The sequence below is a fragment of the Kazachstania africana genome, chromosome 5 (assembly GCF_000304475.1).
Source record: "Kazachstania africana CBS 2517 chromosome 5, complete genome".
NCBI lineage: Eukaryota > Fungi > Ascomycota > Saccharomycetes > Saccharomycetales > Saccharomycetaceae > Kazachstania > Kazachstania africana.
In genome coordinates this window covers 389,339-416,201 of record NC_018944.1, presented here as the reverse complement: position 1 = coordinate 416,201, position 26,863 = coordinate 389,339, and the positions used below count along the sequence as shown (strand labels likewise).

Here is a 26,863-nt window from a genome sequence, read left to right as displayed (position 1 = left end):
GTAAAATATATATTCGTTGCAATTTTCTGGAAAATATACATGAAATTGTTTAGTCATTTTCCATATCTGAGGGCTTCAACAAACCAGCAACTTTTGAAGCCACTTGGTATTTCAGCATTTTTTGCCTTTTGATTTCTTCCTCTCTTTCTTCAGCAAATAAGTAGTCTGTGGGATCACCTCCTGCTTCCTTTATCTGGACCAGGAAATCTCTTAATGTCTCACTAAAAGTTTCCAAGTTCTTGTACTGTCTAGATAAAGCTTTGAGAAAACTTTCCACTTGAATTCTTGTTATATTTGGAAATGCAGAACAGAGAAGGTTCGAAAGATACTGAGCCAAGTAATCCCTATTGGAAGTACCGCTTGGAGCATCTCTTTCATCATAGATCGCAAGAGGAATTTTATTTTCTTCCACCATTGCAAACAATCTCATTAGTAACAAAGCTTGCTGGGAAAATCCAGATTTGTGGTCAGGGTCCGTCATTACTTCAAAGATTTTACTGACAAAGGCCAAGTAGTACCTATTGTAAAATGACAGTGCAAAAGGCGAATCCCTTTGAAGCATGGTAACATTTCTTAATAGATCAGTGGCGATTTGTAGGCCATTACTCTCAATATCACGGTTATTGTGATTGAAAGCCCAACAGATTGAATCAAAAAATAATTTGAATGCATCTTGAGGTAAGTCAAGGAAAGAAACAAAGGACCTATCATTAATTGCCCTCAGTAACTTATAAAATTGAATACGATGTTCCGGAAATTCAATAAAGTCTTTGTTTATCATAGCTAAAGTACATTCAAATGTACTTTGTAATATCAGCAAGATGTCATGCGGGATTCTATGACCAACTTTTAGGATTATAGTAGTCAAACAATTCAGTACCTCTGCATCTTTTGCTTCAGGAATATTTGTGCGGTAATCCTCCAGTACAATATTTAGTAAAGGATCAATAAGACCAATAGTAAGTTCCTCCAGATTTCTTGCCCCTGTTATATATGTTCCAGACAGTTTTAAGATCTCCTTTTTGATAATTCTGAAGCCACGAACTTGTGGCGTCTTAATAGAAATTGTTCCCATTAAGCCAATCTGGTCATTTATGAGGGTAGAAACAACTTTGTAAAGATTCAATAAATCTGGATAGATGCTACTAATCTGCTTGCTAAATGCTTCTTTCATACCGGTGCATACAGCATTATTCGTTCTAATAATATTAGCAGTAATTTTAAGGGTGACAGGGTCGCACATAATGGTAGGAGCTGCCTTTACTTGCTCTATGGTACGGTCCCAGACCTGGTTGGGGAGTTGCATTAAATCCTGCAAAAGGTTTGATCTTCTATCTTCATTTCTTTCCTCTGCCACAATCAGGCCGCAAGCTTCGTACAGTAACTGAGCTTGATCAGGTGTCAGTTCCGAGGTAGTGGTTGGTAACTGTTCAAGGATTCCTTTGATTAGTGGGTTCTCTTCGTTTTGTTGCTTAGTGACAAGCTGATATTTACACCTTTTCGCTATTTTCATGAAGGTATCACATGCCATATCTTGGATACCTTCATTTTCAATACGCATGAATTCAAATAGTTTCGAAATTACGCTCGTCATAAAATCCCAACGGTTCTTGAGAAATCTCGGATACTGTCCCACAATGTATATCATATTTGAAGCAAATACATCTTTGTTCTCTTTGCTTCCTTGATTTTCAGATAAAGTCATTAATTCTTCAAGTACAGATAACAAAAAATATTGTTCAGTCTCCTCTCTCATTGTGCCAGATATTGAACCAATTGCCCAACATATAGGATTTATTTGGTTAACGTCACATTGGTTTTTATTTTCGAAAAGCTTGAGCTTCTGTTGGATTAGATTTTGAGTATCATTCACATTTAAGTGTGTTAAATATACTAGAACTTCCCTTGCTGTTTGATATAGCTGGATAGTATCAGATTCCCTATATGTTTCCTTTACAAACTCACCTTCTTCATTTTCCACAACTAGCACTTCGTCAGGTCTTACCATTTTTTCAACGACAATAACTCTCAATTCAGAACATATCTTTTCATATATATGCTTCTTCAGTGGAAACCGCTTCAAAAATTGGGGATTTACTGCACCTGTTCCCATACTCATAAATGAGAGTTCTAATGATGGATTTTCGTCACAGACGGGGTACTGTTGAATTTCCAGAAACAAGTGTGACACAAGATCATGCCAATATTCTAAAGCTATTTTATATAACTCCTTTTCATCTATTCTAGACAGTTGAATTAAATATTCATGAGAAATTATTAGTGCTTGTCTAAACACCTCATGGTTTTCTAAATGAGATCTGTGACGAGTTAGAAAAGTAGTTAAAAAGATCGCAAAATCTTCTAAGAAATATTGGTCCCTCGAAGATGCCCTGGAGTATATTTCTTTCAGGTCTGTGGATAAGGACATAAAACTCTCCGAAATTTTCTGTATTGTTAGTTCAAATAATAATGCTAATTTTTTACTTAATATATCATTAGTTTGTGAAATTTCTAAGCTCGATATTTCAGTTAGGCATTTCAATGCTAGTTTCCTTGTTTCTGGTATGGATAGATAATTTTCCAATGAGTCTATTAGATTTGTGTCGAAAATATATGTAGCCGGAATCCATGCCAGATATCGTAAAATAGTCTCTAAAGTCATCACGATTAGAGAAGGTGATGAAGCTTGTTGTAACATCTGTATGCAAAAAGCAAAGATTTGTTCAAATTCGTTTGTCATAGAATCTTTCAAGAATTTTGCCTTGGCTTGAGTTAATTTGCCAGAAGAATACTCGAATACTTCCTCAGATAATAATTTCAAGATTGACAGGTTATTCTCGCAAATGTTAAGAGAAGCAGGTGAAGAAGCAATGAGCTCTGGGATGAATTCTTGCCAATTTTGTGGCCATTCTTGCTTCAAAATACACACCAAAGTTAAATTTGCTTTATTAATCAAGTTCTTTTCATTCTTAAAAATTATGTCATCTTGACAGTATGACAAGATCAGACCTACAACAAAGTTTCTCACACCAAGTCTTTGGTCCACAGGCAACAATTTCCATTTTGTATTAATCATTCTGTCTAATACTGACAATCCTATGAATTTGGAAAATGACGAAGATGAGTATTGAAGTATTCTATCAGCATACTGCCATGATTCTGGGTTTTCTTCAAACTGTGTCAATGCGCGTTGTGCCCTCTTCTGTTGCACTCCTGAACCATTGTAAAACGTATGTACAGTGTCATCTAATAATTTGACATCAAAATTCTCAAAAAGATCAACCAAAAGCTCTGTATTATCATTCATTATAAATATTGATCACGGGCGTTCTATTTAGGGATTCTTCTTCCGTACTTTCCTTGGAATTGGATCCTCCAAGCTGTATGTCCTTTAACTAGAGTATCGTTCTTTATATTTAGCAAGCAGGTCACCCAAGTTACACTTTTCAGTTGCGGAAGAACCTTTTTGCAGCTTTATGATTTTCATCTTCCCCTGTTCTGATGGACTGACCTCGAAAAATTTCTTAGCGTGATAATGCCGTGCTCACTATACAAAAAAAAAAATAGCTGATTAATACAGGATGACAGACATTATACAGAGCGTCAGTAAATAATTTTTGAGCCATTTGAGCCCAAATGGATAAAGTTTTAGAGTTACAGTGGTGATTAGAGGAGAATAAGTTATTTCAAGTTAAGCTAAATGAGAAAAAATTGCTTCGATTGTAAAAATTTTGATGAGGCTGGATGATAGCTTTTCTGGAGCTCTCACAAGAGCTGTGCCATACTGGTTCAATTGCTCTTCTGAGAATAAAGGTAATCACCCAAAAAAGAGTCAACGAGCTTGCCAAATCTCCTTGTTATAATCCATGTGTAGGATTATGGCAGAATCTTTTATTTTCTAAGGTCATGTTTAAGGATAATAATTTCGAGATCTGAAGTAGGCAATGGGCAACAGAATATAAAATATTAAATATTGTGTCTATAATGTTTATCTTCAAACGAATTTTCTTGATACTAATCATACCATATTCATTATCAGGGGGATGACTTTGGTAGGTATAATAATGAGCACACCTACTGTCACTCTTTCTGGTCTGGACAATTGAATACCCGATCCAAAACTTCATATTTGGACAATTGTTCCAGAAAATAATGGGATTATAAGTCTCTTAATATACAACAACTTTATTATCCCAAAAAATGTCGAAATGGCATTTGGTTTGACAGACAATGGAGCCAGGGTTTTTCCTTTAGGTCAGATGGCACACTTTTTAGTCTGGTATTTAACCATTATGTAGTAGGAAAAATTCAATTACTTTAATAGATCCTTGATTGAGCTATTAATTACATGAAGTGAAGTTAGAACTTCTATTTAACAGCTGACTCAATTCAAGAATTTTCAGTTTAAATCCAAGGGTTTTGCTCGTTTGGTTTGGTTTGGTTTCCATCTCCTGGAAATGGTAATATACTGACATTTCAATGTTTTGATAGTTAGAATGACAAATTTAGAATGTTACAGAAGATATGAACAATAATTATGGTGTGATAAACACGACAATGTATTGACACGAACCATATATGGCGTGATAAACACGAATACATATTATCATGCAATAATTATGGTACGATAATTATGACAACGTATTGGCTCATAACTCTAGAACATGATAATTGGCATAAATCAAAATGTGTTGGAAAAGGTATAAATACTCAGGTGAACACTGAAGTTTGATCAAAGTTTGTAGCACTTCATATTATTTTATATTATGATTATATTTTATATATAACCAGTGCATTATTTGGTATAACCACTGATTAATAAGAATTATTTTAATTATTTGACTGACATCCACAACATGAACAATATTAAAGAAAATAATATAAAGGAATCATCCTCTGATCTTTCTTCACGCCACCTTCACGTCATCGTCCTCCAGAGGGGTGGCTAACTAAATATGTTATCAATATCAATCTTGAAAGTGAACTTACAACAGAAACCGTCATAATTAATAAGCGCAAGTGGTTTAGTGGTAAAATCCAACGTTGCCATCGTTGGGCCCCCGGTTCGATTCCGGGCTTGCGCATATATTTTTATGTCTTCTACTTTTTATTTATATTTCCTTAGGGTGTCCCTTTGTACATTCGATTGATTGATGATTCTATCATAAAACAGTTTCTATTTGTGTTCTGATTATAATCAAATAATGACTCTCGCAACTTCATTCTTTTTGCCTTTTTTATAGCTGAAATGAGAGACGGGCCGCTCTTATGTTACTTTTTTTAAGATGATAGATAAGCTAGACATATAATATATAGATATTGTAGTTGATGTAGGAGGTATCATACATTTAAAATTGGGACTGAAGAAAAGGTACTGCATCATCATTATCAAAGGAAGATATTTAAATGACATATCCTGATTTATTAGAAAAATGATAGAATAGATATTAACTACTAAGAGAAATGTTCCTCATACATATGGAAGAGAGAGTTTATACTTTGTTTTATGTTAATATTTTTTATATGTTTATACTATTTGTTGTGTGATCACAATATAGATGAAAATAATGAAAAAGGAAATATACTTATTTATATGGAATTTATGAGATCCATTCTCGTTACAGGGATGAAAGAAAAAAATGTTACAGTAGTAAAAGTTATTTCATTGGTTTTAATTAAATTACCATTCGGCAGCATCAGCATTTTCTTCAGCCCATTCGCCAGCACCAGTTTGTTCTTCAGTAACTTCTTCCTTACCTTCGTCTTCAGTAGCAGCAGTTTCGGCAGCTTCTTCGGCGGTTTGTTGTTCGACTTCTTCTGGGTTTCTGTAGAAGTATAAATCTGGCATGATAGACCATGGTTGAGTTCTGTCGACTAAAGCACCTCTTAATCTTAAAACTTCTCTAGCTAATAAGTACCAGATTAGACCAATAGAATGCTTACCTCTGTTGTTACATGGGATAGCGACATCGACATATTCAGATGGGGAGTCTAAATCAGTTAAAGCGATGACTGGGATGTTAACGTAAGAAGCTTCCTTGATAGCTTGAGCGTCAGATCTTGGGTCAGTAACAATAACTAATCTTGGTTCCTTGAAAGAACGGGTGATGTAATTGGTGAAAGAACCTGGGGTGAATCTACCAGCAATTGGGGTAGCACCAGTGTGAGCGGCGAACTTTAAGACAGCTCTTTGACCGTAAGTTCTAGAGGAAATAGCGACGATATCTTCTGGATTTGGAATAGCAGCGATGATTCTGGCGGCTAAGAGTAATTTTTCCCAAGTCTTACCGATGTTGATGACATGGACACCATCTGGTCTAGCACTGTGGACGTATGGTTCTTGATGGACCTAAAATGAAAAAAAGAAGATGAGATTGTTAGTAAAAAAATTTGCACTTATTTCAAAATAGAATTGTGATGGAAATATCCATTCGAAAAGCTATGAGCAGAGAAGGCTTTTTTTCAATCGGCTATGCTGACTTACTAGGTCTACTCTTATTCGAATATTTAAGGCTTTTGTTTCCCTTTTATTATACATTAGATCCCAAATTCACATTGTTATGGCAAACACATTATAATTCAACGCCTCTCACTGGAAAATGTACTGTTGTATTACGGCTCGTTTTTCTAGCTTATTCTTTTCGCTTTCTTGGACATTACTCATCTATTTATTGGATATTTAACATACTTGAACGTTTCTGGCACCTAAATGGGTGTTAGCGGCCAATAATAATTGGGCGTCTTCTGGAGTTAAGTCAAAAGTGGCTGGTAATGACATTATGCAACGTATTTCTTTTCAAACTTGTTCGAGTATCTGAAATAATACCTATTTAATATGTTACTAGTAACGTTTTTTCTAAAGATCTTTCTTAGAACTGAATTTTTCACTTGGTTCGGCCGGAAGCTCTAGGCTCAGAGCGTCTGCCTAGAGCGAAATTTCCCGCCTAGACGCTAATTGCCTGCCAATCTAGCGGCCATTAGATTCCCGAGATGGGGCTACCAACTTAGCGAGGCCAACCGGAGCGTAGACTCACTACAAAGAACACAGAGGCAACAAGACACTCAAGTAACATCATTCACAAGCATATCACCATCCACCACCGTAACAACGGACATATGCACTAGCATTTTACTCATAACTAGCATACACTTACACCATTTTTAACACTCTTTTTACGTAGATTGGCTCCATTGCCCAAAATTCAATTGGCAAAGCCAAAAAAAATGTCAAACTTTTTGGTTTTTTTAAATTTTTCAGGAAAAATTTTTGGGTGTTCGGGTGTGTAGATGTGTACGGATTATTCAAAAACAGTCAAACATCAAAGGTTTTTTTTTTTTTCCTGAGACGGATGACCGACAGGATTCTTCGGACTTGTAATGGATTGATTGATACATTATTCAATCCATTGTAAGGTTCATCATCGCCAGACAAACATTTCTTGTTAAATGCTTTCTTTCTGGGTGCACTTAGTGACTACAGCGTAAAGAGCTTAACGTCTTAGAATAATAGATATATTAGTTATTTGCTTTTTAGATGGTTGAAGAATAGATGAGTATTTCTTCTATAAAAGATTGAGATTTAGTGTTTATTTCTTTCTTTCAAACTATTTTGCTGTTTTTTTGACGTATCTACGTCAAAGTTGCTTGATTTTCTCCAGTTTACATTTATTAGTGAGCCTACAGTAGCTGCTTCCTCTGCATATTCCTACTAATAATGAAGTTTGATAGCATTATCAACTGGTTTAAATCAAATCTTCCAAATTTTGAAAATGAGACTGATCGAATAACGAGAACGCTAAATATTTCTAAATACTCAAGGTTCTGTTTCATATTCGCGACCTGTTTTATATGTTTTTTCATACCTCTCTGGCATTTCTTATCACTGACTCGTCCATTCTTTAGATCAGCTCACATATTAAAGCATCATATTCTAAAGAGAGGAACATGGATTCACCGTTTACCCATATATCATAATCAGTCTTTACGTATATGTCTGTTTTGGTTCACAATATGTGTTATCGGAACTTTTTATAACACCGGAAGGGATTTGGTTCAAATAACTAAACGTATGGGAAGAATAGCAGTGGCATTAATGCCACCATTGTTGTTCTTAACGTTACGCCCGTCACCTCTACCTCAAACCCTTTATTTATCCTTACTCCCTTTCCATAAGTGGCTTTCTAGAATCGTAGTTTTAGAATCATTGCTACATACTATCTTTTATTCGTACTATATGTGTTGGAAAGGCGCTTTTCTACTAAAGATGAAAAAACCTGCAAACCTTTATGGTGTTTTGGCTATGGTACTGTTTGCACTGATTGGTATTACTTCTATTTGGAAAGTAAGAAGACTAAACTTTCGATTGTTCTACTACGTTCACTATATCTGTACATGGTCTACTGTATTTTTGCTGCATTTCCACGCTAGACCTGGGATTCCATATTACACCACATTGAATTGTTGTATTTTAGTTTACCAAATTGCATATAGAGCATACCATACAAGTTTGACAAAGTTTATTGTCATTCCTTTGTCACCTAATCTTACCGTCGTCGAGTTTCCAACAAAGGATCTGGTTAGAAAGCCTATCTTGCCCTCATGTCATGTACGGGTCAATATATGTCATGGAAACTTTATAAAACGATGGATATCTAATCTTATTCGACTACAGCATCCATTTACTTTGGCTAGCCTACCAACAGATGAAACAGCTAGGTTAATCATTCGGAATGGTAGATTTCCCCTAAGAAATGGATCTACCTATTATATCACGGGCTCGTACGAACCTATACTAAACTTCATTACTAAACCAACAGTATCACACTCTTGGCGCATTAGACGTGCGTCGCTTGCTGCTATACCATCTCCTATGACGTACATAATCAATGCAAGAAGGGTTTTAATCTGTGTTGGAGGTTCTGCCATCGCATTTGGTCTGCCACTGTTAAGGATCTTAAAATTTAATGGTGTAAATGTGAGGTTAATTTGGGTCTGTAGAGACTATAGAGACTTGAAACTTTTACAATACTTCAAACATAATTCGGAAGGATTAGAAGTCTACATTAGTGGACAGGAAGTTGAGGAACAAGATATTGATTTAGATTATTCGGAAGAATCTGAAAGAGAGACAGAAGAACAAGGGACTTTAGCAGAGAATATTTCTCTTTTGAGAACAGGCAATGACCAACCAAATACAAAGAGAAATTTCGGTTCAATGAATGCAATAACGTCGAGTAGTCATGATGAAATTGATTTTACAGGTACCTATACACCAAAAAATAAAAAATCTTTTAAAAATGGAAATGGTGATAAGTCTGATCTGAAATTTCCTTCCGAGAGTGCGTTTAGAGACCCTGTTGTTATAGATGCTCCTTCTACGAATTTGTCACCTGCTAGTTTATCGATTACTCAGGATGAAGAAGCCTCCCCAAAATTATCGTGTCCAATTGATTCCAAGATTAAGATTCCGTCGGGAGTGAAGGTCTTTTATGGGAGACCAACTTTAAATAATGAGCATTACGCTTGGTGCTTAGAAACTGAATGTCCAGGGCCTATAACTCCTAATAGTCTTTGCAACGGAGATATTGATTCAAGTGGCTCAGACTCACATATTAGCAGACTGTCAGAGGTGTGGGTCGTAGCCGCTGGACCGCAAAGTTTGGTTGAAAGTACAGGACGATGGGCAACTGACGGGGGCTTGCGTTTTCACGCAGAAAGCTTTGCTGTTTAAATAATACCTCAACAGCATTTCGTCATAAAGGGCGTTAATAACCGTTACTATTTTATAGTCGAAATGATCACTCAAGTATGTACATACGTTAAACTATGTATATCCATTACAAATAAATAGCAAGGGTTTTTTTCTCCTTCGTTACTTTCGATATACTAGTACTTGCGTTGCAAAATGTATAGTGGTGAACATGCTGGTCGAATGACTCAGTTATGTTATAACCATACATTAGAAAAAATGGTCAACTTGTTTTTAGTTACTTGATGGGTCTCGTAGTTATCTATATGGCTGTGCTAGGTCGATATGTCTGACAGCCTTGGATGTGACATTTTTCAGGTACTGTTAAATATTGAATCAAATCATGAATTTATTTAGTTACGGAATATATATTGCATTTCATTTCCTGTCGTGTATATTATATAAAAAAGAAATCATTAGTAATATGAGAGTCGTTATTAATTCTTTACGAAATCTTGAACGTTGTAATCGGCATCTCTTCTTGCTGGTGGGACCCAGTTAGCTGATTTCCATGGTAATACACCTTCTTCCCACATGGTGTTAACTTCTTCTAGAGATAGACCTTTGGTTTCTGGAACGAAGAAGAAGACGTAGACCCAAGCAACGATCAAACAGCCCATGAAGACGAAACCATAGTAGAAGTTAATGGCGCCAGTGATGAATGGGGTGAAGAAACCAATCAAGAAATTCCATGTCCAGTTAGCACCAACTGATACAGCCATACCCTTGGCCTTGACTCTTAATGGGAAAGTTTCAGCAACGATTACGAATGCAATTGGAGCCCATGTGGTAGCAAATGAGAAGATGTAGAAACAAGTAAAGACAATCATGACGTTACCAGCTGATTTGGAGGATGGTTGACTTTCACCATTTGGATATAAGGCTTTGACACCAATAGCACCATAAATTGCGAAACAGACAGTCATAACAGCAGCACCCCATAATAGACATCTACGACGGCCGAATCTTTCAACGAAGTAGATACCCACGAAAGTAGAGGCAAAATTAACAACACCGATAATGATAGAAGTTTGGAAAGAATCTTCTAAACCAATAGACTTGAAAATAGTAGTACCATAGTAGAAGAAGTAGTTAGCACCGGTTAATTGTTGCAATGATTGGACACAAATACCCATAATTAAACGTTGTAGAACCTTACCGTTGGTAGAAAATAATTCACCCCAAGAAGCACTACCGGCAGCTCTTTCAGCTTCGACAGCAGCGGATAAGAATTCAACTTCGACAGTAACAGCAGGGTCTTCGACGTCGATCTTGTTAGATCTTGCGACAGAACGTCTGGCTTCTTCAATCTTGCCGACTTCAATTAAGTAACGTGGAGATTCTGGAACAAAGAACATAGCAACAATCATTAAGATAGCCCAGAGGAAACCTAGACCTAATGGGAGTCTCCATTGTAACGAGTTGGTTAAGGTTGATTTAGTAATGTAGTTTAAGATGTAACCGACAAAGATACCGGCAGTAATCATCAATTGGTAGCATGAGACTAAAGTACCTCTTAAATGTTTTGGAGAGGCTTCAGAAATTAATAGTGGGGAGTAAACAGCAATACCGCCAACACCCAAACCAGCAAAGACTCTTCCGATGGCATATTGATACCATTTTGAATTAGCTGAGATACAAATGACAATACCAACCATATAGACGAGGGTGACAATAACCAAAGCAATTCTACGACCGTAAGTGTCACCTAATTTAGAGAAGAGAATACCACCGATTGCGCAGCCGAGACAGAAAATGGAGACAACAAGACCAGTTCTAATGTTGGAGAAAGCGTAAGTTCCATCAGCTTGTAATTCACCGAATCTTCTTAAGAAGTCAGTCTGAGCTAAAAACCCGGAAATGGTACCAGTATCCCAACCGAAGACAAAACCACCAAATGCAACCATTAGACAAATTATGACAACGGTAATGTAAGCAGAAGCTGGCTTCTTGGGAATTTCAACGGGTACGTTTTGTTCAGAAGCACCAACTTCCAAGACCATGTTTTCATCTTTTCCATTTGAAGGAACCGAATGAACGGAGTCTGGCGCTGAATGAGATTTAGAAATATTGTTTGTTATCATATTTTAGTTTATTGTTGTTTGTTTGTTGTAGTATTGTAACAAAAGAGAGATTAAAAGAATTATCCCAAGTTCGTCATACTATCTAGCATATTTATAATACATTTTTTGATATTGTATGTGTACAATGTACTATCCTCATATTGCGGGAATAGAACAGTTGGACCCACTGAGTTGTACAAGCGGGGCCTCAACAACTCATCTTAAAAGCTTCTATGATGGCATGTCCCAAGTCTCTTGAGAATTTTTCAAGGTTCGGTTTCGCTAATGTTCATATTGATCTGTTGCAACTGCAGATCAATTTCTCGAAAAGAAGTGCGGAGTACGGGAATTTCTGTGCGAAAGTGGTGAAATGACGAGGGTGCCTCCGCAGGAAAATCCGAAATTGCTTAACTTATCCAGAAAATAAGTTGATTTCTGAAGAGAAGACAATGCTCGAGGGACACCACTTGAAGATGGGTCACATTAGCTTATACAACATTGCCCTCTAAGTAACAATGCAGTTATTTGTGGGGAAAGGATGACAAGTGTCCGGATGGTAGCAGGATTCGGTAGTTGGTACTATGCTTCATTTGATGGAACAGGACACGAAGACAAAAAGTAGTTTTGCCTGAAATACGTCCCAACATCATCTCACGATACGTGAAAAAGAAATATAGAAAAATTGCTTTGCGACTTGTTAGAACGAGAGTATACTGGGTCTATAATACTACACACATATGACGTGAAGGAAGATCAGAGGATGATTCCTTTATATTATTTTCTTTAATATTGTTCATGTTGTGGATGTCAGCAAAATAATTAAAATAATTCTTATTAATCAGTGGTTATACCAACTAATGCACTGGTTATATATAAAACATAATCATAATAAAAAATAATATGAAGTGACACAAACGTTGATCAAACTTCAGTGTTCACCTGAGTATTTATACCTTTTCCAACACATTTTGATTTATGCCAATTATCATGTTCTAGAGTTATGAGCCAATACGTTGTCATAATTATCGTACCATAATTATTGCATGATAATATGTATTCGTGTTTATCACGCCATATATGGTTCGTGTCAATACATTGTCGTGTTTATCACACCATAATTATTGTTCATATCTTCTGTAACATTCTAAATTTGTCATGCTAACTATCAAAACATTGAAATGTCGGTATATTGCCATTTCCAGCAACATATTGTTGGACGAGAATATTATAGATTGGTAAATGATGAGACACAATATGAACAGAAGATGAGACCACTTGCATATCCATATTGGTATGGTGGTCTTTCTGTCTCAACAAAAATCAGAAATTGAGCTCGCGTGGCGTAATGGCAACGCGTCTGACTTCTAATCAGAAGATTCTGGGTTCGACCCCCAGCGTGAGTGCTCTCTTTCTTCTTCAAAATCCGCGATAGTTTAATGGTGAGAATGGGCGCTTGTCGCGTGCCAGATCGGGGTTCAATTCCCCGTCGCGGAGATTTTTTTTATACGTAGAGCTGAAAGTATATTAATACGACAGCTGCCCTTTGTCTCATATAGAAACACTTCATTTTCCCCACCGGTCCCTCACGTAAGAATTGTAACCACCAATATTTCCTCATTGAATAAATGTATATGTAATTGAGTAATCCTCCCTTTCAACCTTAACAGCAAATAAGTTGTAACAGAAACGTAATTTACGTAAACATATTCTTTAAATTATAAAAGATTTTAAACTACATAATCTATAAAAGAGAAAACAACTTTAACAATCAGAAGTTAAAATAGTTTAATCTTGCTTAGCGTTAGTAGCAGCAGTGATCTTAGCTTGTTGGACTAAGTTAGATGGAGCATCCATAACTGGTAACATAACTTCGATCATTCTGATTCTGGAGTTCTTGTTGAATTCCTTGTCACCCATTAAAGCATCCCATTCACCGGTAGTAGCGACTCTGTGGTTTTCGTAGTCCTTAGCACCGAAGGTTTCTAATAACATTAAGTGCTTCCAGTTTTGAATGTCATTGTAACCAGCCTTTTCACCGTGAATTAATCTTTCAATGGTGTAACCGTCGTTGTTTAAGACGAATAAGTATGGCTTCAAGTTCCATCTGATCATGGTGGAGATTTCTTGGACAGTTAATTGTAAAGAACCGTCACCAATGAATAAGATAACTCTCTTCTTTGGATCGATTTCTTCAGCGGCGAAAGCAGCACCTAAGACAGCACCACCGGTGAAACCAATAGAACCCCATAAGACTTGAGAAATACCGACAGAGTTGTTTGGGAATAAGGATTGGTTGATACCGAAAGCAGAAGTACCGGTTTCAGTGATGATAACATCACCTTCTTGGAAGAACTTAGCACATTGGTTCCACATCCATTCTTGAGCTAATGGAGTAGATGGGTCGCAGGCCTTGTTTTCTGGGACTCTAGCTGGGACAGCAACTGGCTTGTAACCCTTGGCAGCGTCAGCAACAGAGGCTAATAATTTTCTTAAGACGAATTTCATTTGGACACCTGGGAAGGTAGCGTTCCTGATCTTGGTGTAGTCAGAGTGGAATTCGATAATGTTCTTGGTCTTGTAAGAGTAAGAGAAAGAACCAGTGTTGAAATCGGATAATAAAGCACCGACAGATAAGATTAAGTCAGCAGATTCAACGGCTTCCTTAACTTCTGGTCTGGATAAAGTACCGACGTAAACACCACCGAATCTTGGGTGTTGTTCATCGATGGAACCCTTACCCATTGGGGTGGTGAAAGCTGGGAATTGAGTGGCGTCAATTAATTGCTTAGTTTCAGCCTTAACATCGTGTCTGGAAGCACAAGCATCAGATAAGATAACTGGGTTCTTAGCATCCTTGATTAAAGATAAGATGGTGTCAACGACTTCCTTTTCAGCTTCAGCGTCATTTGGTTTCAAAGATAAGTCAATTGGGGTTTCTAATAACTTAGCTGGGACCTTTAAGTCGACTAAGTTAGCTGGTAAACCTAAGTAAACTGGTCTTTGGGTGACGTAAGTAGTTCTGATACATCTGTCAATTTCAGCTGGAGCAGTGGCAATGTCAGTGACCATAGCGGTAGTTTCAGAGATGTTGGCGGACATTCTGTGGAAGACAGTGAAGTCACCGTTACCTAAGGTGTGATGTAATAATAATTGCTTAGCTTGGGAAGAGATGGATGGGACACCAACAACATGTAAGACACCGACGTGTTCAGCGTAAGAACCGGCAATACCGTTTAAAGCGGATAATTCACCGACACCGAAAGTGGTGATGATACAAGACATACCCTTGATTCTAGCGTAACCATCAGCAGCGTAAGCAGCGTTTAATTCGTTAGCGTTACCGGCCCATCTCATACCTGGGACTTCGTAGATCTTATCTAATAAGGATAAGTTGAAGTCACCTGGTAAACCGAAGATGGTTTTGACATCGACTTGAGCTAATCTTTCGAATAAATATTTACCTAAAGTAATTTCAGCCATTGTGAATATGTAAATTGGGTGGTTATATTAGGAAAAAAAAAAAAATAGTATAGAATAAGAAGAGATAATTGAACTACAAATTATTGAAAATAGGAATTGACAAGGTTCTTATATATAAAAAAACAAGAATTGAGAAAGAAAATTTTTTCATGTAGAATTTTGCTCAGTGGTAAAGAAGATATTGCAGTTGAAATCTTAGGAGTTGATCTACTGTAAAGAGATTTGATTTTGATTTGAATAATTGAATAAAATTGGGCGATGAGTTGATTTTCCAAAACGAATAAAGTGAAAAAAATTTTCACATAAAGTTATTTTGAATATTCATTTCATGTAGAGAGACAGCGAGTGGGAATGGGATTGGGAATGGGAATACCAGAGAGCACTTAGCGGTTATTCTTCGTAGGGTTGGTTGATACGATTTTGACACGCCATGCGCCGTCGCTTTGAAAAATTTGCATAAAATGCGATGATAAGCAAATAAAATATGCAAGTAGTGGAAATATGCGTTTAAAGGGAAAAACAAAATTCACTCAGTCAACGGAAAACACGCCCAGAGGCTTTTGTACGGCTGCTGTCGTCAGAAAAAAAAAAGATGTTTCCCTACCCACCCCCCCCACAGGAAAACTCTTGCACCACGGGCTTCAGACGCGCTCCCACTCAAAACGAGAAGCTATAAAAAGAAATATTTTGACTGGTGCCTGGGTGAAGCTTGTTTACTCTGTCGGGAAAAAAACAGATTGCTGAAAAATCTTAGTGAGACAATTCCCGATGGGCGACGACGACGTGTGCCGGTGGTAAGATCGTTGGTGCACAGTGGGATGTGTGGGGGGCGAGGGGAGGGGCCAACGAGAACTATCACTGGCGGGAGATCCAGAAAAACAGAAAAAGAAAGGGAAAATGATCGTTGCTAGCCGCTGAAAGGTCAATGGCGAGTTCTACGAGAGTTATCTCCAAGGATCGTGCGGCGCAAAGGTGTGCGGGTAATTTATATAGATCCTCTCTCGATCTCACCAGATATACCCGAAAAATTAAACTGTTCACAGATTGAACTCACGTTTCGAGTGCCATCTATACATGTTTAATCCTACTTACTATACAGTTGCTTTTATTTGTCGTAATGTTTGTCTCTTTGTATACACATGTTTATTGATTTGTGCAGTCGCTCACCGTGCTTTTGACTCCGAACTGCGCAAACAAAACATAAATAAATAATCCTTTTTCTAAAAGAAAAAAAATATATATATATTTGTAATTAATTACAAATTACTTACCGTTTCTCGATCTCATCTTCTCAATTCGAGCTTTCAGAATCTTCGTCACCTCCGCTGCACGCTTCCAACTCTCTTCGTTATCATCGTTGTTACTATCACTTAGTATACCAGTTGTACTCGATAGCATCGGGCTCGCACTGGGACTTGAATTAGCATTTATCTTTAATGATTTAACTTTTCTTTGTAAATCATCATCACTAGAATAAACTCCTCCTACATTTACAACATCTTCATTATTATTCACTCTTTTCAATAATTTCTCATTTTCATTCTCTAATAATTTAATCTTATCATTCAATTTACTAATTTCAAAGCTATTATTCTTTAAATTCAAATCTTTATTATTAATTTCATCTCTTAAAAGATTCACATTTAAATCAAGTTTTTTTATCTTCTCCTCAAACGAAATTACTTTATCATTCAATTTATTATTATTCAATTTTATCTCTTCATTTTCATTATTTAATTCAATTAATTGCTTTTGTAATTTGTCATTTTCAGCTTTAATTAGTTCATACTCTTGACGCAAAATTAAATTCTCATTATTATTAGTATTATCGCCGCCATTATTAGATGCAATTTTTTTGCTCTCCAATTCAGGTTTAGGTAACTTTAAAAATCTTTTACCATCCCTAGCTGACACCACATTTTCATTCAAATTATTTAAGATCTTATCACTGGATGTCAATTGACGATGATTATTAGTAGGAATACCATTCATTTTTCTTAGTGGTGAACTTGCAATACGTTTTGAAGGTATTATCTTGGTCACTTGAGGGTTATTCGATAAAATACCATTATTATTATTATTATTATTATTATTATTATTATTATTATCCTTTATCTTTATTTCATCACCATTTATTAAATCTTCAATCTTTTTCCTTTTTTGATGATCAATCTTACCTAATGAATCACTGAAATATTTATAACCCAATATCTTAATTAATATGGCAAAACAATAGAATCCTAACGTTCTAATTGATTGCTGTGTATCATTAACAATCTTCGTTACAATGGTTATCAAATTTTCTTTGGAATCTGCCACATTGACTCTTTTAATCAATATCTGCTTATTTGGTATCGAATTATTTTGTAAAATACTATTGAATAAAAGGGTTGATTCAGATCTTACTTGTGGTATCTTGTGTTTCATATTTTCAAGAATATCGTCCAATAAATCTTCGTTTTCAATAATTAAAGGATTATGAATTTTACAGCATAATAATAAAGTTTGTCTTAAAGATTCTATTACATTTGGTTTTTTCTCTTTGATTCTAAATAATAATGCTTTGAAAATTGTTAAAATATAGTCCTTAGGAACATTTTGTGGACCTAATTTCTCCAAAATTATTTCAATTGATTGTGAAGATATTAATACAGCCTGTAAATTTGCATCTTTTTCAATAATATTGGAATATAATCTCAGTAAATGATTATAATTATCTTTAGTTGATATTCTCTTAACTTTAGCCAAACAATTATTATAAAATTCTTCTAAAGCATCGACTCTATCTTTCCATTTGACTGATTTAATTCTATTTTCAAAATCTTCTGGTAATTGATTCAAAATCGTCTCTTCAGGCAGTAAAGTGAATGGATCAATACTTGGTCGTGGTTCAGGTTCATTATTCATGTCCATTAAAGTGTCGCCATCTTTATCCACAGGTAATTGGTTTAGTTCATTTTCCATTTGTAAAGCTATGGCTTGTCTTCTCTTAGATTCAAATGGAATTGAGTTATTCTCGACAGAAGTAGGATTTTCAATCTCTTTATTGAATAATTTATCCAAATCACGTTGTTGAATAGGTTTTAAATCTACTAATAGTAAATCGCTCAACATATTTTTGTCTTTACCGGTCTTTATAAAAATTTGTAAGATTAAATTCATTGTCTCTGATCTAACATTTTTATCAGCATGACCTGCTAATCTTGGTAATGGAAGTAAAATCTTTTGTAAGAAATTATTATTTAAACAATTTGAAATATCAAACGATTTAATTATTGTTGATAGACAATTTAATACTGATGAAAGTAATTTTGGTATCTTCTTCTCCAAGAATGGCAAAATTAGATCGATGGTATTATCAATCGTATTATCCAAAGAGCAAAGAAGTAAAATACAGTTTAAACTCTTAGTCTTTGTGGTTGGTCTTGAGGAACCAAGGCCCTTTTCAATCAATAGAGGAATCCAATTATTCAAATGATTTGAAGACTTGTTGTCAACATGCACCGTTAGGGGTTTGAACAGTTCAATCAGTGACTCTAATGCCACCACAGCTTGTTCCTGGGCCACAACATTAGAATCTGTAATGAATTTATTGAAAATTGTTGGATCATTCCAAAATCGTTTGATCTCCTTCTCTTTAGCCATTGATTCATCTAGACTAAAAGATTTACTCAGTTCCTGATACCCATTTAATCTACCCTTCCAGCTCTTGTGGGATAATCTCTCATCTAAGGGTAATTTATCGAAATCCACATCATTATCGTTATTACTACCGCTCATTCTCCAGTTTAGTTAGCAAAATAGGATTTCTCTTGTTCTTCAATAGAGATGAGGAGTATTAAAGGTAAAGCAAGTTTTCTCGAGAATTAGATCACACAAAACCCCAATTGCTGAATTCGATGCGTTCCTCTAATACAAATATTTAACATCGTTAATGTTTCTTTTATTTATTTACACACAAAAAAAAAGACGGGAAAACTCGAAACGCCTAAAAAAATCATTACCCGACATATAGGGTTCAATCTAGAAGTGCCCGGATACAACTTAGGGTTTGAATGTCGCTTGCATACAAATACAGTTGAAAATTTCCAAACCCTAGGGTTCGTCAAAGTCCAATTTCCTAGATCCATCAAATAAGATAGCATTACTCTTTACAGACTTATTAGACATCTAACCTTGGTTATATTACCACATTGTGAAGTTCTCAGCCATTGAATTTCAATTATCCAGCTGGCTTGGTACCTTCTTTTCTATTAGATGCCAAAAATATAGAATACATCGAAAAAAAAATTTAGTATGGAGGATGCTGTTGGTATCAGTGAGCCCATCGAACAATGAGTGAGACTGATTTCAACGCTGTGGCTTCGCAGATATGTGCATTATCCAAGCAATTTTACGAGAAGAACTGGTGTTGCGGATCTGCAGGTGGACTCTCTATTAAAGATGACGACAAAATCTACATTACGCCATCCGGTGTCCAAAAGGAATTAATGAGACCAAACGAGATCTGTGTAATGGAAAATGACGAATTTACTCACATTCCAGCGGGGTTAAAGCCTAGTGATTGTACGCCGTTATTCAAAGCCTGCTACGATAAGACTGCAAAGATCAAAGCTGTCATTCACACGCACTCTATCAATGCTATTCTAATTTCGTTACTTTACGATAAAGTCTTTGAAATTTCAAATATCGAACAAATTAAGGCATTGCCTGTGGATTTACAATTCAACAAGAATTTGAAATTTAGTGAAACTTTGAAGATACCAATTATTGAAAATAAAGATTTCGAACATCAATTGTATGATGATCTTGTGGAAACCATGGAAGAATACCCTGATGCATGTGCAGTAATAGTTAGAAGACATGGTCTTTTCGTATGGGGTCCCACAATTGAAAAGACCAAGATATACAACGAATCGATAGACTACCTAATGGAAGTTTCAATGAAAATGTATAAACTGGGTATACCATCCAATATTGCTCTTGGAGAAGAGAAAAATTACATTAAACCTTTATTATTATAGAATGTGTACATAGTATATAGTAAGAAAGAAGTGCAAACGATGTTGGAATAAGTCACTTACTTCTTCCTACTTTGAACCATATAAGATGCTCATCTTTAACCTTATTCTTTGTATCTTTCAAAGACGGCACATTCCCGCCAGTGCCACCAAAAAGATCTGCTTTGTCATCATATAGTCCACACAAGACAACTTCACTGCCTCGAAGTATCTGCACCTGTGATGTTATATCCTCTGGCTTGGCAAATCTCTCGTATACACTCGAAAGCAACAAATTCGTACTCTTATCGAATCCTTCCAGCGTCCCAATCACACATTGACCCTCTGTGGTCACTATAACGACTTTCTTATTCAGATACTCCTTCAACAACGGCGACATCAACCCCCCCTTTTGCGACTCTATATCTCTCGGTGGTTTGTGTGCTTGATTCAAGTTATTGAAATATCAAGATATATAAAATTGATTAGAGAAAAAAAACCGTGTATGTCAATAAAAGTGAAATACACGACAGAGCTACATACAGGATGCATTCAGATGAAGACATTTCTACAGATGTCAGTTCTCCAGTAAGAGAGAATCCCGGGTCAAGTGGAAGTGAAGATGATGATATCTGCATTAACGAAGCGGACAAGCAAATCTTGGAATGGGCTTCCAAATTAGAGATTGAAAGTATTCAAGTGCGTGAAAAGTCGACAAAATTGATAAACCTAATAGATGAGAGGGTCAATGAAATGCATTCTATTTTCAATGAGAAACTCAGCACATTGAAATTCGGTGTGTAAACCAACACATACCTCTTCTTCCCCTACTTCTCATATTCTTATACTAACATCCTATCTTAGATAATGTAATTCAATTATTGCAAGATAATAATGCTCATGTATGTAAATGGACAGAGTTGCAAAAGAAGAATGATTTCAATCTCGAGAAGCTAAATTTCACGATGAACGATTTCTATTTGTTATTACTCTCATTATCGAAGGAAGTACATTCAATAAATGAGCAAATAGCCGGGATTAAGGAGGCTAACGTGAAAAAATCGACTGGCTCTAAGGAGATGAAATCTACGTGTCATTGTTCATGCCATCATCACAAGGACACCTATCTTGATGGGACCACAATATCCAACAGTGAGGGTGAAGAAATTGAAGGACCTATTACAAGATCCAAATCCGTTATGATAAAGAAATCATCAAAGCCGATGGCCCATAAGAAGCCTAAACCCGTTACTGGCAAATGGAAAACTAGAGGCACAGGCAGAGGTAGACCCAGACAGACTGCCACAAGGCCACAACGGTCGAAGAAGAAAGATAGCGATTCACCAACGAGGAATACTAACGTGGCTAGGACCATTATACCATGGGAAGAGCTCGATGACACTTTAAGTAACGTTTATTCGTCGGAGTTGTAGTATATATAAGATTGCTATATAATAAAGGGAATCCTTGACAGAAAAAAAAACAGCAGTTGAAGAACTATAGGTGTAAGGAGATGAGCAAACGATTTTGCAACTTGGAAAAGATATTGGAGTTGGTGAGAACCAAAAGTACTCAGTTTCAAACGAAATATTTACCTAAGGCACCCGTTGGGTCTCGTAGTACATTTGGTGGGACCTTAATTGCGCAATCATTATTAGCTTCATTAAATTGTGTCCCCCGGGATTTCATCCCAATTTCACTGCATGCATATTTCATCAATGGTGGAAACCCCACTGTACCAATAACTTACGATGTCTTAGATCTAAGGAAAGGTAATAATTTTATCCATAAGGAAGTTAAAGCATATCAATTTCAAAAATTGATATTCCAGTCGATGATTTTATTTAGTCGAGAAATTAATGTAACAAATGGCTATGATCATTTGAAACAGTTGAAACCGGGAGAGAATGACACTTTCATTGAGGCAAGTCTATTGTTTGAACATGACGTTATCAATGGAGAAGTGTCAAGGAAATTGAAGAGCATCAAGAAAATGAATGATCCGATGTATTTTGAGAAACTGAGGAATTCATTCGAAGTTGAACCGATGGAGTACCATTTCCCTGCAACTTTCTTCAATAACAAAGAAGATACTAGCCATTGCAATTATTGTGTCGAGCTGAGGGATGAATGTTTCGTAGAAGAATACGACGATCGAGAAACGACACTAATTACACCATTCAATGATAAGAGGTACGATTATGTAACGTTTGCATATTTGACTGATTCTCATTTACTATTGACATTGCCATTTTTCAAGAAATTGCCCCTATATGTGCATGACTTTAGTGTCTCATTAGATCATGTCATCTATTTCCATAATTTACCGTCTCGTCACAATCCAATCTATGTCTCGATAACAAACTCGAAATCCAAGGCACACAAACATTTGATGAATGCTGAATATTACGACCGACAGACGGGCACCATAATAGCCAGCGTCTCGCAGGAGGGATTCGTTGTCTACGACTATAACAAGCTAATTAAAGCCAAATTGTAATAGAAATTTTCTCAATATATAATATATATTAATATAAGCCGAAGGAAAGAATTAGAGAGAATAAGAACTAAACAAGTATCAAGTAACGCAGAGTTAGAGAGATGAATGAAGAAGAGACTGGATTGCCCGTGCCATGGCAAGTGAAATATAGCAAGTCAAAGAAAAGAGAGTATTTTTTCCAGCCAGAGACTAAGAGTTCGCAATGGGAGGAGCCAGAAGGTACAGATCATGAGAAATTGAAGAGCTATTTGAAAGAGCATCCAATGCGAGTGAGATGTTTGCATCTGTTAATCAAACACAGGGATTCACGTAGAGCGGCATCACACCGTGAGCCCAAGATTACGATAAGCAAAGAAGATGCCATTAAAGAATTGAAAGATTTGCACGATAAATTGAAGGACATTGAAACGACGCACAAGGATATCAAGACAGAGTTTGGAAAAATGGCCCATGAGAGGTCCGATTGTTCATCATTCAAGAGAAATGGTGACCTGGGTTGGTTCGGTAGAGGTGAAATGCAACCAAGTTTCGAAAAAGCTGCGTTCAATTTGAAAGTAAACGAGATGAGCGATATCGTAGAGACAGACAGTGGAGTCCACATTATTCTCAGAATATCCTGAGCCATGTAAGTGACTTATATAAATCAAAATCGTGAATTGTATCTGACACACATCAGCGACGGAATACGACCCTTCGCACTGCTATATATAACACATACACACGCACACGGGAGATGGCGGTGGCATTGTGGTCAGCACCATATTCCTCAACCATAATGTCCAACCATGGCAGTGACTAGCATGGCAATGGCCGATGATCGATTGCCATTGGTTGACTTCTAAAAATTATCCACGTGACTCTTCACACGTGTACGTTTTTTTTTTTTTTTTTCGTTCCAATTTGTTTACCAAATATGAAAAGACGAGAATCAGTTGCAAAATGTCATGAGAGAAGGCCCATTAATTTGCTGTCAATTGAGAATTATTATTACAGAGTTCTTCCCCTCCATTACCTGCCATTTCGGTATTCCACTTCAAAATCTGCCGTGGTCCTTCAATTGTGCACAACAATCAATGTCTGAAGGTAAGCTATCAAGAACTTCTTCTCTCAAAGAAAGACTGTCCACCACGTCTTTAAAAAATCTATTCAAGCCTGATAAGAGAAAGCATGAAGAACAGGAGGAAGAAAATGACGAAGAGATTGCTAAGAAGGAACTAACGAAGCGTCGTCGTCTCAATGATAGTGAAGAACTGGAAAAACGGTTAGATCTTGAATTACCAGAACCAATTAGAAAATATAGGCCAAAAGGTTACCACTTAAATCTTCCCCCAGAAGGTAGACCTGTCAGAATATATGCAGATGGTGTCTTTGATTTGTTCCACTTGGGTCACATGAAACAATTGGAACAATGCAAGAAATCTTTTGATAATGTTACTTTGATTTGTGGTATTCCAAGTGATAAAATCACCCATAAATTGAAAGGTTTAACTGTGTTAAATGATAAACAACGTTGTGAAACATTGATGCATTGTAAATGGGTGGATGAAGTCATCCCGAATGCCCCATGGTGTGTTACTCCAGATTTTTTGAAAAAACACAAGATCGATTATGTGGCTCATGATGATATACCTTATGTCAGTGAAGATAGTGATGATATTTATAAACCAATAAAGGAAATGGGGATGTTTTTAACCACTCAGAGAACAAATGGGGTTTCTACAAGTGATATTATTACAAAAATTATTAGAGATTATGATAAATATTTAATGAGAAATTTTGCAAGAGGTGCAACAAGACAAGAATTAAACGTTTCTTGGCTGAAAAAAAATGAATTAGAATTCAAAAAACATATTCAAGAATTTAGATCATTCTTTAAGAAGAATAATGTTAGACAAATTAATAACTCAAAAGATCTTTATTTTGAAGTTAGAGAAATTTTATTAAGGAAAACGTTAGGTCAAAAATTGTATTTGAAACTAATTGGTCAAAGAAAGAAAAATCATAGTAACAGTATATCCTCTTCATCTTCAGATGAAAGTAGTTCTAATGATGATAATGAAATTGGTAATGTATTGAGGAAGACCGAAAAATTAATTAAAGAAGAATCACCTGCCACTGAATTTGCAAGAAGATTTACTGGTGAACAAAATATCGATAGTGAAAGTGACGAAAGCGATGAATCATTTGTCTTCAATGAATCAAGTGAGAGTGAACATTCAAGTGATGACGTTAATGACGAAGAACATGATAATGACGATGAATCTGAATCTAATAAACATTAATTTGTAAATAATCTCTACTAGCCTGGTTATTGTAATTTAATACCAAAACAACAAAAAAAAACTACTTAGATAAAGAAAAATAGTGCATCGAATTTCGTATATATTTATTTATATAACATAAATTATTTTTTTTTACCTATTGGTTATAAATTTACAATATTTTATTTGGTATTTTCAGGAGTGGTAGTTGTTGGCTTCTTCTTTTTCTTGGTATCAATGATTTCAAGTTTAACATCTTTCAAACCTTTTTCTTCTAATAGAGAATGAATATAAGCTTCGACTTCGTCGATAACATCACCTTGAATAACAATTTCTTCCTTCTTTTCAGCATTCTTTGAAACTGAACAACCGGTAGCAAATTTTGAAGCAAAAGTCTTGGCCAACTTCTTCATATCAATTTCAAAGACTTCAAGACCAGAAATCGCAACGATGAATTTTCTCTTTGTTCTTGCCTCTCTCTTGATGATAACTTTTGATGAAAGTTTCTTTTGTAACTCTCTCTGTTGTCTATTCTCTTCTTTGGCTTGTAACTTCAAAAGATCCTTCTCCAACTTACCTTCTCTCTCTTCACCAATTGAAGAACCTGCCAATTTGTTCGTTAGAGCATTGACGTCTTCAGCATCATCAGACCCATAGTATTTATCGTACAATTCAGAATGGTTTTCCTTCAACCAAACTTTACAACGCTTGAGCTTACCTGAAAACTCACAATAGTCAGGAGGATATGAACAAACTCCACAGTATACAACTTCTCTCAATGACATGATTGATACCTCTTTCTCGATCCAATTCTTTCACTGTTAAGTATGTGATATTTTTCTTTTCAGTCGTCTTCTAATTTGCCAAAATTTATCAATGCGATGCCATGCGAAAAAAGCTATAAAATATTAAATCACTTTATACTATTACTACTAGTAATATACATATATGTATATACACATAATTCATTTCTTGGATGAATTGGCGATTCTCTTCTGGGCGTGTCTTCTCAGTTCTTGATCCATCAGGTCTCTTATTCTATGTGCACCGGCGATACCGATAGCCAGCACATTTTCTAATCTATCTAAAGGAATCTTGTCTTCTACCAGTAGCAGAGACAGTTTTTCTGTCTTACCGACGACACCCAACGTGGCACAGGACATGGCATTCTCTTCGAGGGAGTTGATGTCCAGAAGTGGGACTGTGTCATATAATCCTACGGAGACACCGCTGATGTAATCGTACATGGCAATACCGGCATCGATACATGCGAGTGTGATCCCATTGATCAAGGAGCCCACGAGTCCACCGTCCTGCTGCAGCACATGAATCTCAATATCAATGACCGTTCTTGGATAGTTCTGTAACATCAAATTCTTCTCAAATGTCCTGACAAGGGACGTTTGTATCTCTAACGTACGTCTTTCATTCTTATGCGATGCTTTACTTCTTTCAAATTTGGAAAATCTAGTGATATTCACCGTAACATTCAATGTAGCCTTTGACTGGTCTAACTGACTACGCTGGCTTGGCTCACGTGGACCCTTCACTAGCGTAAAGATCTTATTATTACCTTGTTCGAGATACGATGAACCATCGGATAAATGTGCGTGCGTATTTATTGAAGCATCGAACTTACGCAACTCGTTCCATCGACGTCCATCCAATCTTAATCCCTCTGGAGAATATATTTCTAGTCTTGACATGGTTCACAACCAACTTTTATATGCAACTCTTCTAATTTGAATTTGCTAAATTTCAATAATTTATGATAAAATTTTTCATAAAATTAACGAGTTTTCTATTATTAA

The 26,863-nt window shown here is 36.1% G+C and overlaps 14 protein-coding genes and 3 non-coding genes across 17 annotated transcripts; 9 read left to right on the top strand and 8 right to left on the bottom strand.

Moving 5' to 3' along the window:
* Positions 1–49: 49 nt before the first annotated feature.
* Positions 50–3,307, bottom strand: KAFR0E02060 (uncharacterized protein; the record flags this gene model as incomplete). The annotated part of the gene is made up of 1 exon (XM_003957445.1): positions 50–3,307. One exon carries the CDS (start codon positions 3,305–3,307, stop codon positions 50–52), a length of 3,258 nt encoding a protein of 1,085 aa, XP_003957494.1.
* Positions 3,308–5,013: 1,706 nt separating this feature from the next.
* Positions 5,014–5,084, top strand: KAFR0Etrna7G. The gene has a single exon. It is a non-coding gene; the product is annotated as a tRNA-Gly (tRNA).
* Positions 5,085–5,680: 596 nt separating this feature from the next.
* KAFR0E02050 (40S ribosomal protein uS2) lies at positions 5,681–6,778 on the bottom strand (the record flags this gene model as incomplete). The annotated part of the gene is made up of 2 exons (XM_003957444.1): positions 5,681–6,349; positions 6,689–6,778. 2 exons carry the CDS (start codon positions 6,776–6,778, stop codon positions 5,681–5,683), a joined length of 759 nt encoding a protein of 252 aa, XP_003957493.1.
* Positions 6,779–7,714: 936 nt separating this feature from the next.
* On the top strand, positions 7,715–9,730 carry FRE8 (putative ferric-chelate reductase; the record flags this gene model as incomplete). The annotated part of the gene is made up of 1 exon (XM_003957443.1): positions 7,715–9,730. The coding sequence occupies one exon, from the start codon at positions 7,715–7,717 to the stop codon at positions 9,728–9,730; it is 2,016 nt and encodes a 671-aa protein (XP_003957492.1).
* A 455-nt stretch (positions 9,731–10,185) lies between these two features.
* On the bottom strand, positions 10,186–11,832 carry KAFR0E02030 (sugar porter family MFS transporter; the record flags this gene model as incomplete). Its single annotated transcript, XM_003957442.1, has 1 exon — positions 10,186–11,832. The coding sequence occupies one exon, from the start codon at positions 11,830–11,832 to the stop codon at positions 10,186–10,188; it is 1,647 nt and encodes a 548-aa protein (XP_003957491.1).
* A 1,310-nt stretch (positions 11,833–13,142) lies between these two features.
* On the top strand, positions 13,143–13,214 carry KAFR0Etrna7R. Its single transcript has one exon. It is a non-coding gene; the product is annotated as a tRNA-Arg (tRNA).
* A 19-nt stretch (positions 13,215–13,233) lies between these two features.
* KAFR0Etrna4D lies at positions 13,234–13,305 on the top strand. Its single transcript has one exon. It is a non-coding gene; the product is annotated as a tRNA-Asp (tRNA).
* Positions 13,306–13,596: 291 nt separating this feature from the next.
* Positions 13,597–15,291, bottom strand: PDC1 (indolepyruvate decarboxylase 1; the record flags this gene model as incomplete). Its single annotated transcript, XM_003957441.1, has 1 exon — positions 13,597–15,291. One exon carries the CDS (start codon positions 15,289–15,291, stop codon positions 13,597–13,599), a length of 1,695 nt encoding a protein of 564 aa, XP_003957490.1.
* Positions 15,292–16,554: 1,263 nt separating this feature from the next.
* Positions 16,555–19,071, bottom strand: STU2 (Stu2p; the record flags this gene model as incomplete). The annotated part of the gene is made up of 1 exon (XM_003957440.1): positions 16,555–19,071. The coding sequence occupies one exon, from the start codon at positions 19,069–19,071 to the stop codon at positions 16,555–16,557; it is 2,517 nt and encodes an 838-aa protein (XP_003957489.1).
* A 554-nt stretch (positions 19,072–19,625) lies between these two features.
* MDE1 (methylthioribulose 1-phosphate dehydratase MDE1) lies at positions 19,626–20,315 on the top strand (the record flags this gene model as incomplete). The annotated part of the gene is made up of 1 exon (XM_003957439.1): positions 19,626–20,315. One exon carries the CDS (start codon positions 19,626–19,628, stop codon positions 20,313–20,315), a length of 690 nt encoding a protein of 229 aa, XP_003957488.1.
* Positions 20,316–20,367: 52 nt separating this feature from the next.
* On the bottom strand, positions 20,368–20,691 carry LSM8 (U4/U6-U5 snRNP complex subunit LSM8; the record flags this gene model as incomplete). The annotated part of the gene is made up of 1 exon (XM_003957438.1): positions 20,368–20,691. The coding sequence occupies one exon, from the start codon at positions 20,689–20,691 to the stop codon at positions 20,368–20,370; it is 324 nt and encodes a 107-aa protein (XP_003957487.1).
* A 146-nt stretch (positions 20,692–20,837) lies between these two features.
* Positions 20,838–21,724, top strand: REC107 (Rec107p; the record flags this gene model as incomplete). The annotated part of the gene is made up of 2 exons (XM_003957437.1): positions 20,838–21,087; positions 21,156–21,724. 2 exons carry the CDS (start codon positions 20,838–20,840, stop codon positions 21,722–21,724), a joined length of 819 nt encoding a protein of 272 aa, XP_003957486.1.
* Positions 21,725–21,804: 80 nt separating this feature from the next.
* TES1 (palmitoyl-CoA hydrolase) lies at positions 21,805–22,791 on the top strand (the record flags this gene model as incomplete). Its single annotated transcript, XM_003957436.1, has 1 exon — positions 21,805–22,791. The coding sequence occupies one exon, from the start codon at positions 21,805–21,807 to the stop codon at positions 22,789–22,791; it is 987 nt and encodes a 328-aa protein (XP_003957485.1).
* A 101-nt stretch (positions 22,792–22,892) lies between these two features.
* Positions 22,893–23,411, top strand: ESS1 (peptidylprolyl isomerase ESS1; the record flags this gene model as incomplete). The annotated part of the gene is made up of 1 exon (XM_003957435.1): positions 22,893–23,411. The coding sequence occupies one exon, from the start codon at positions 22,893–22,895 to the stop codon at positions 23,409–23,411; it is 519 nt and encodes a 172-aa protein (XP_003957484.1).
* A 453-nt stretch (positions 23,412–23,864) lies between these two features.
* Positions 23,865–25,073, top strand: PCT1 (choline-phosphate cytidylyltransferase; the record flags this gene model as incomplete). The annotated part of the gene is made up of 1 exon (XM_003957434.1): positions 23,865–25,073. The coding sequence occupies one exon, from the start codon at positions 23,865–23,867 to the stop codon at positions 25,071–25,073; it is 1,209 nt and encodes a 402-aa protein (XP_003957483.1).
* Positions 25,074–25,234: 161 nt separating this feature from the next.
* On the bottom strand, positions 25,235–25,837 carry TMA22 (Tma22p; the record flags this gene model as incomplete). The annotated part of the gene is made up of 1 exon (XM_003957433.1): positions 25,235–25,837. One exon carries the CDS (start codon positions 25,835–25,837, stop codon positions 25,235–25,237), a length of 603 nt encoding a protein of 200 aa, XP_003957482.1.
* Positions 25,838–26,017: 180 nt separating this feature from the next.
* On the bottom strand, positions 26,018–26,758 carry SKI6 (exosome non-catalytic core subunit SKI6; the record flags this gene model as incomplete). The annotated part of the gene is made up of 1 exon (XM_003957432.1): positions 26,018–26,758. The coding sequence occupies one exon, from the start codon at positions 26,756–26,758 to the stop codon at positions 26,018–26,020; it is 741 nt and encodes a 246-aa protein (XP_003957481.1).
* Positions 26,759–26,863: the final 105 nt, after the last annotated feature.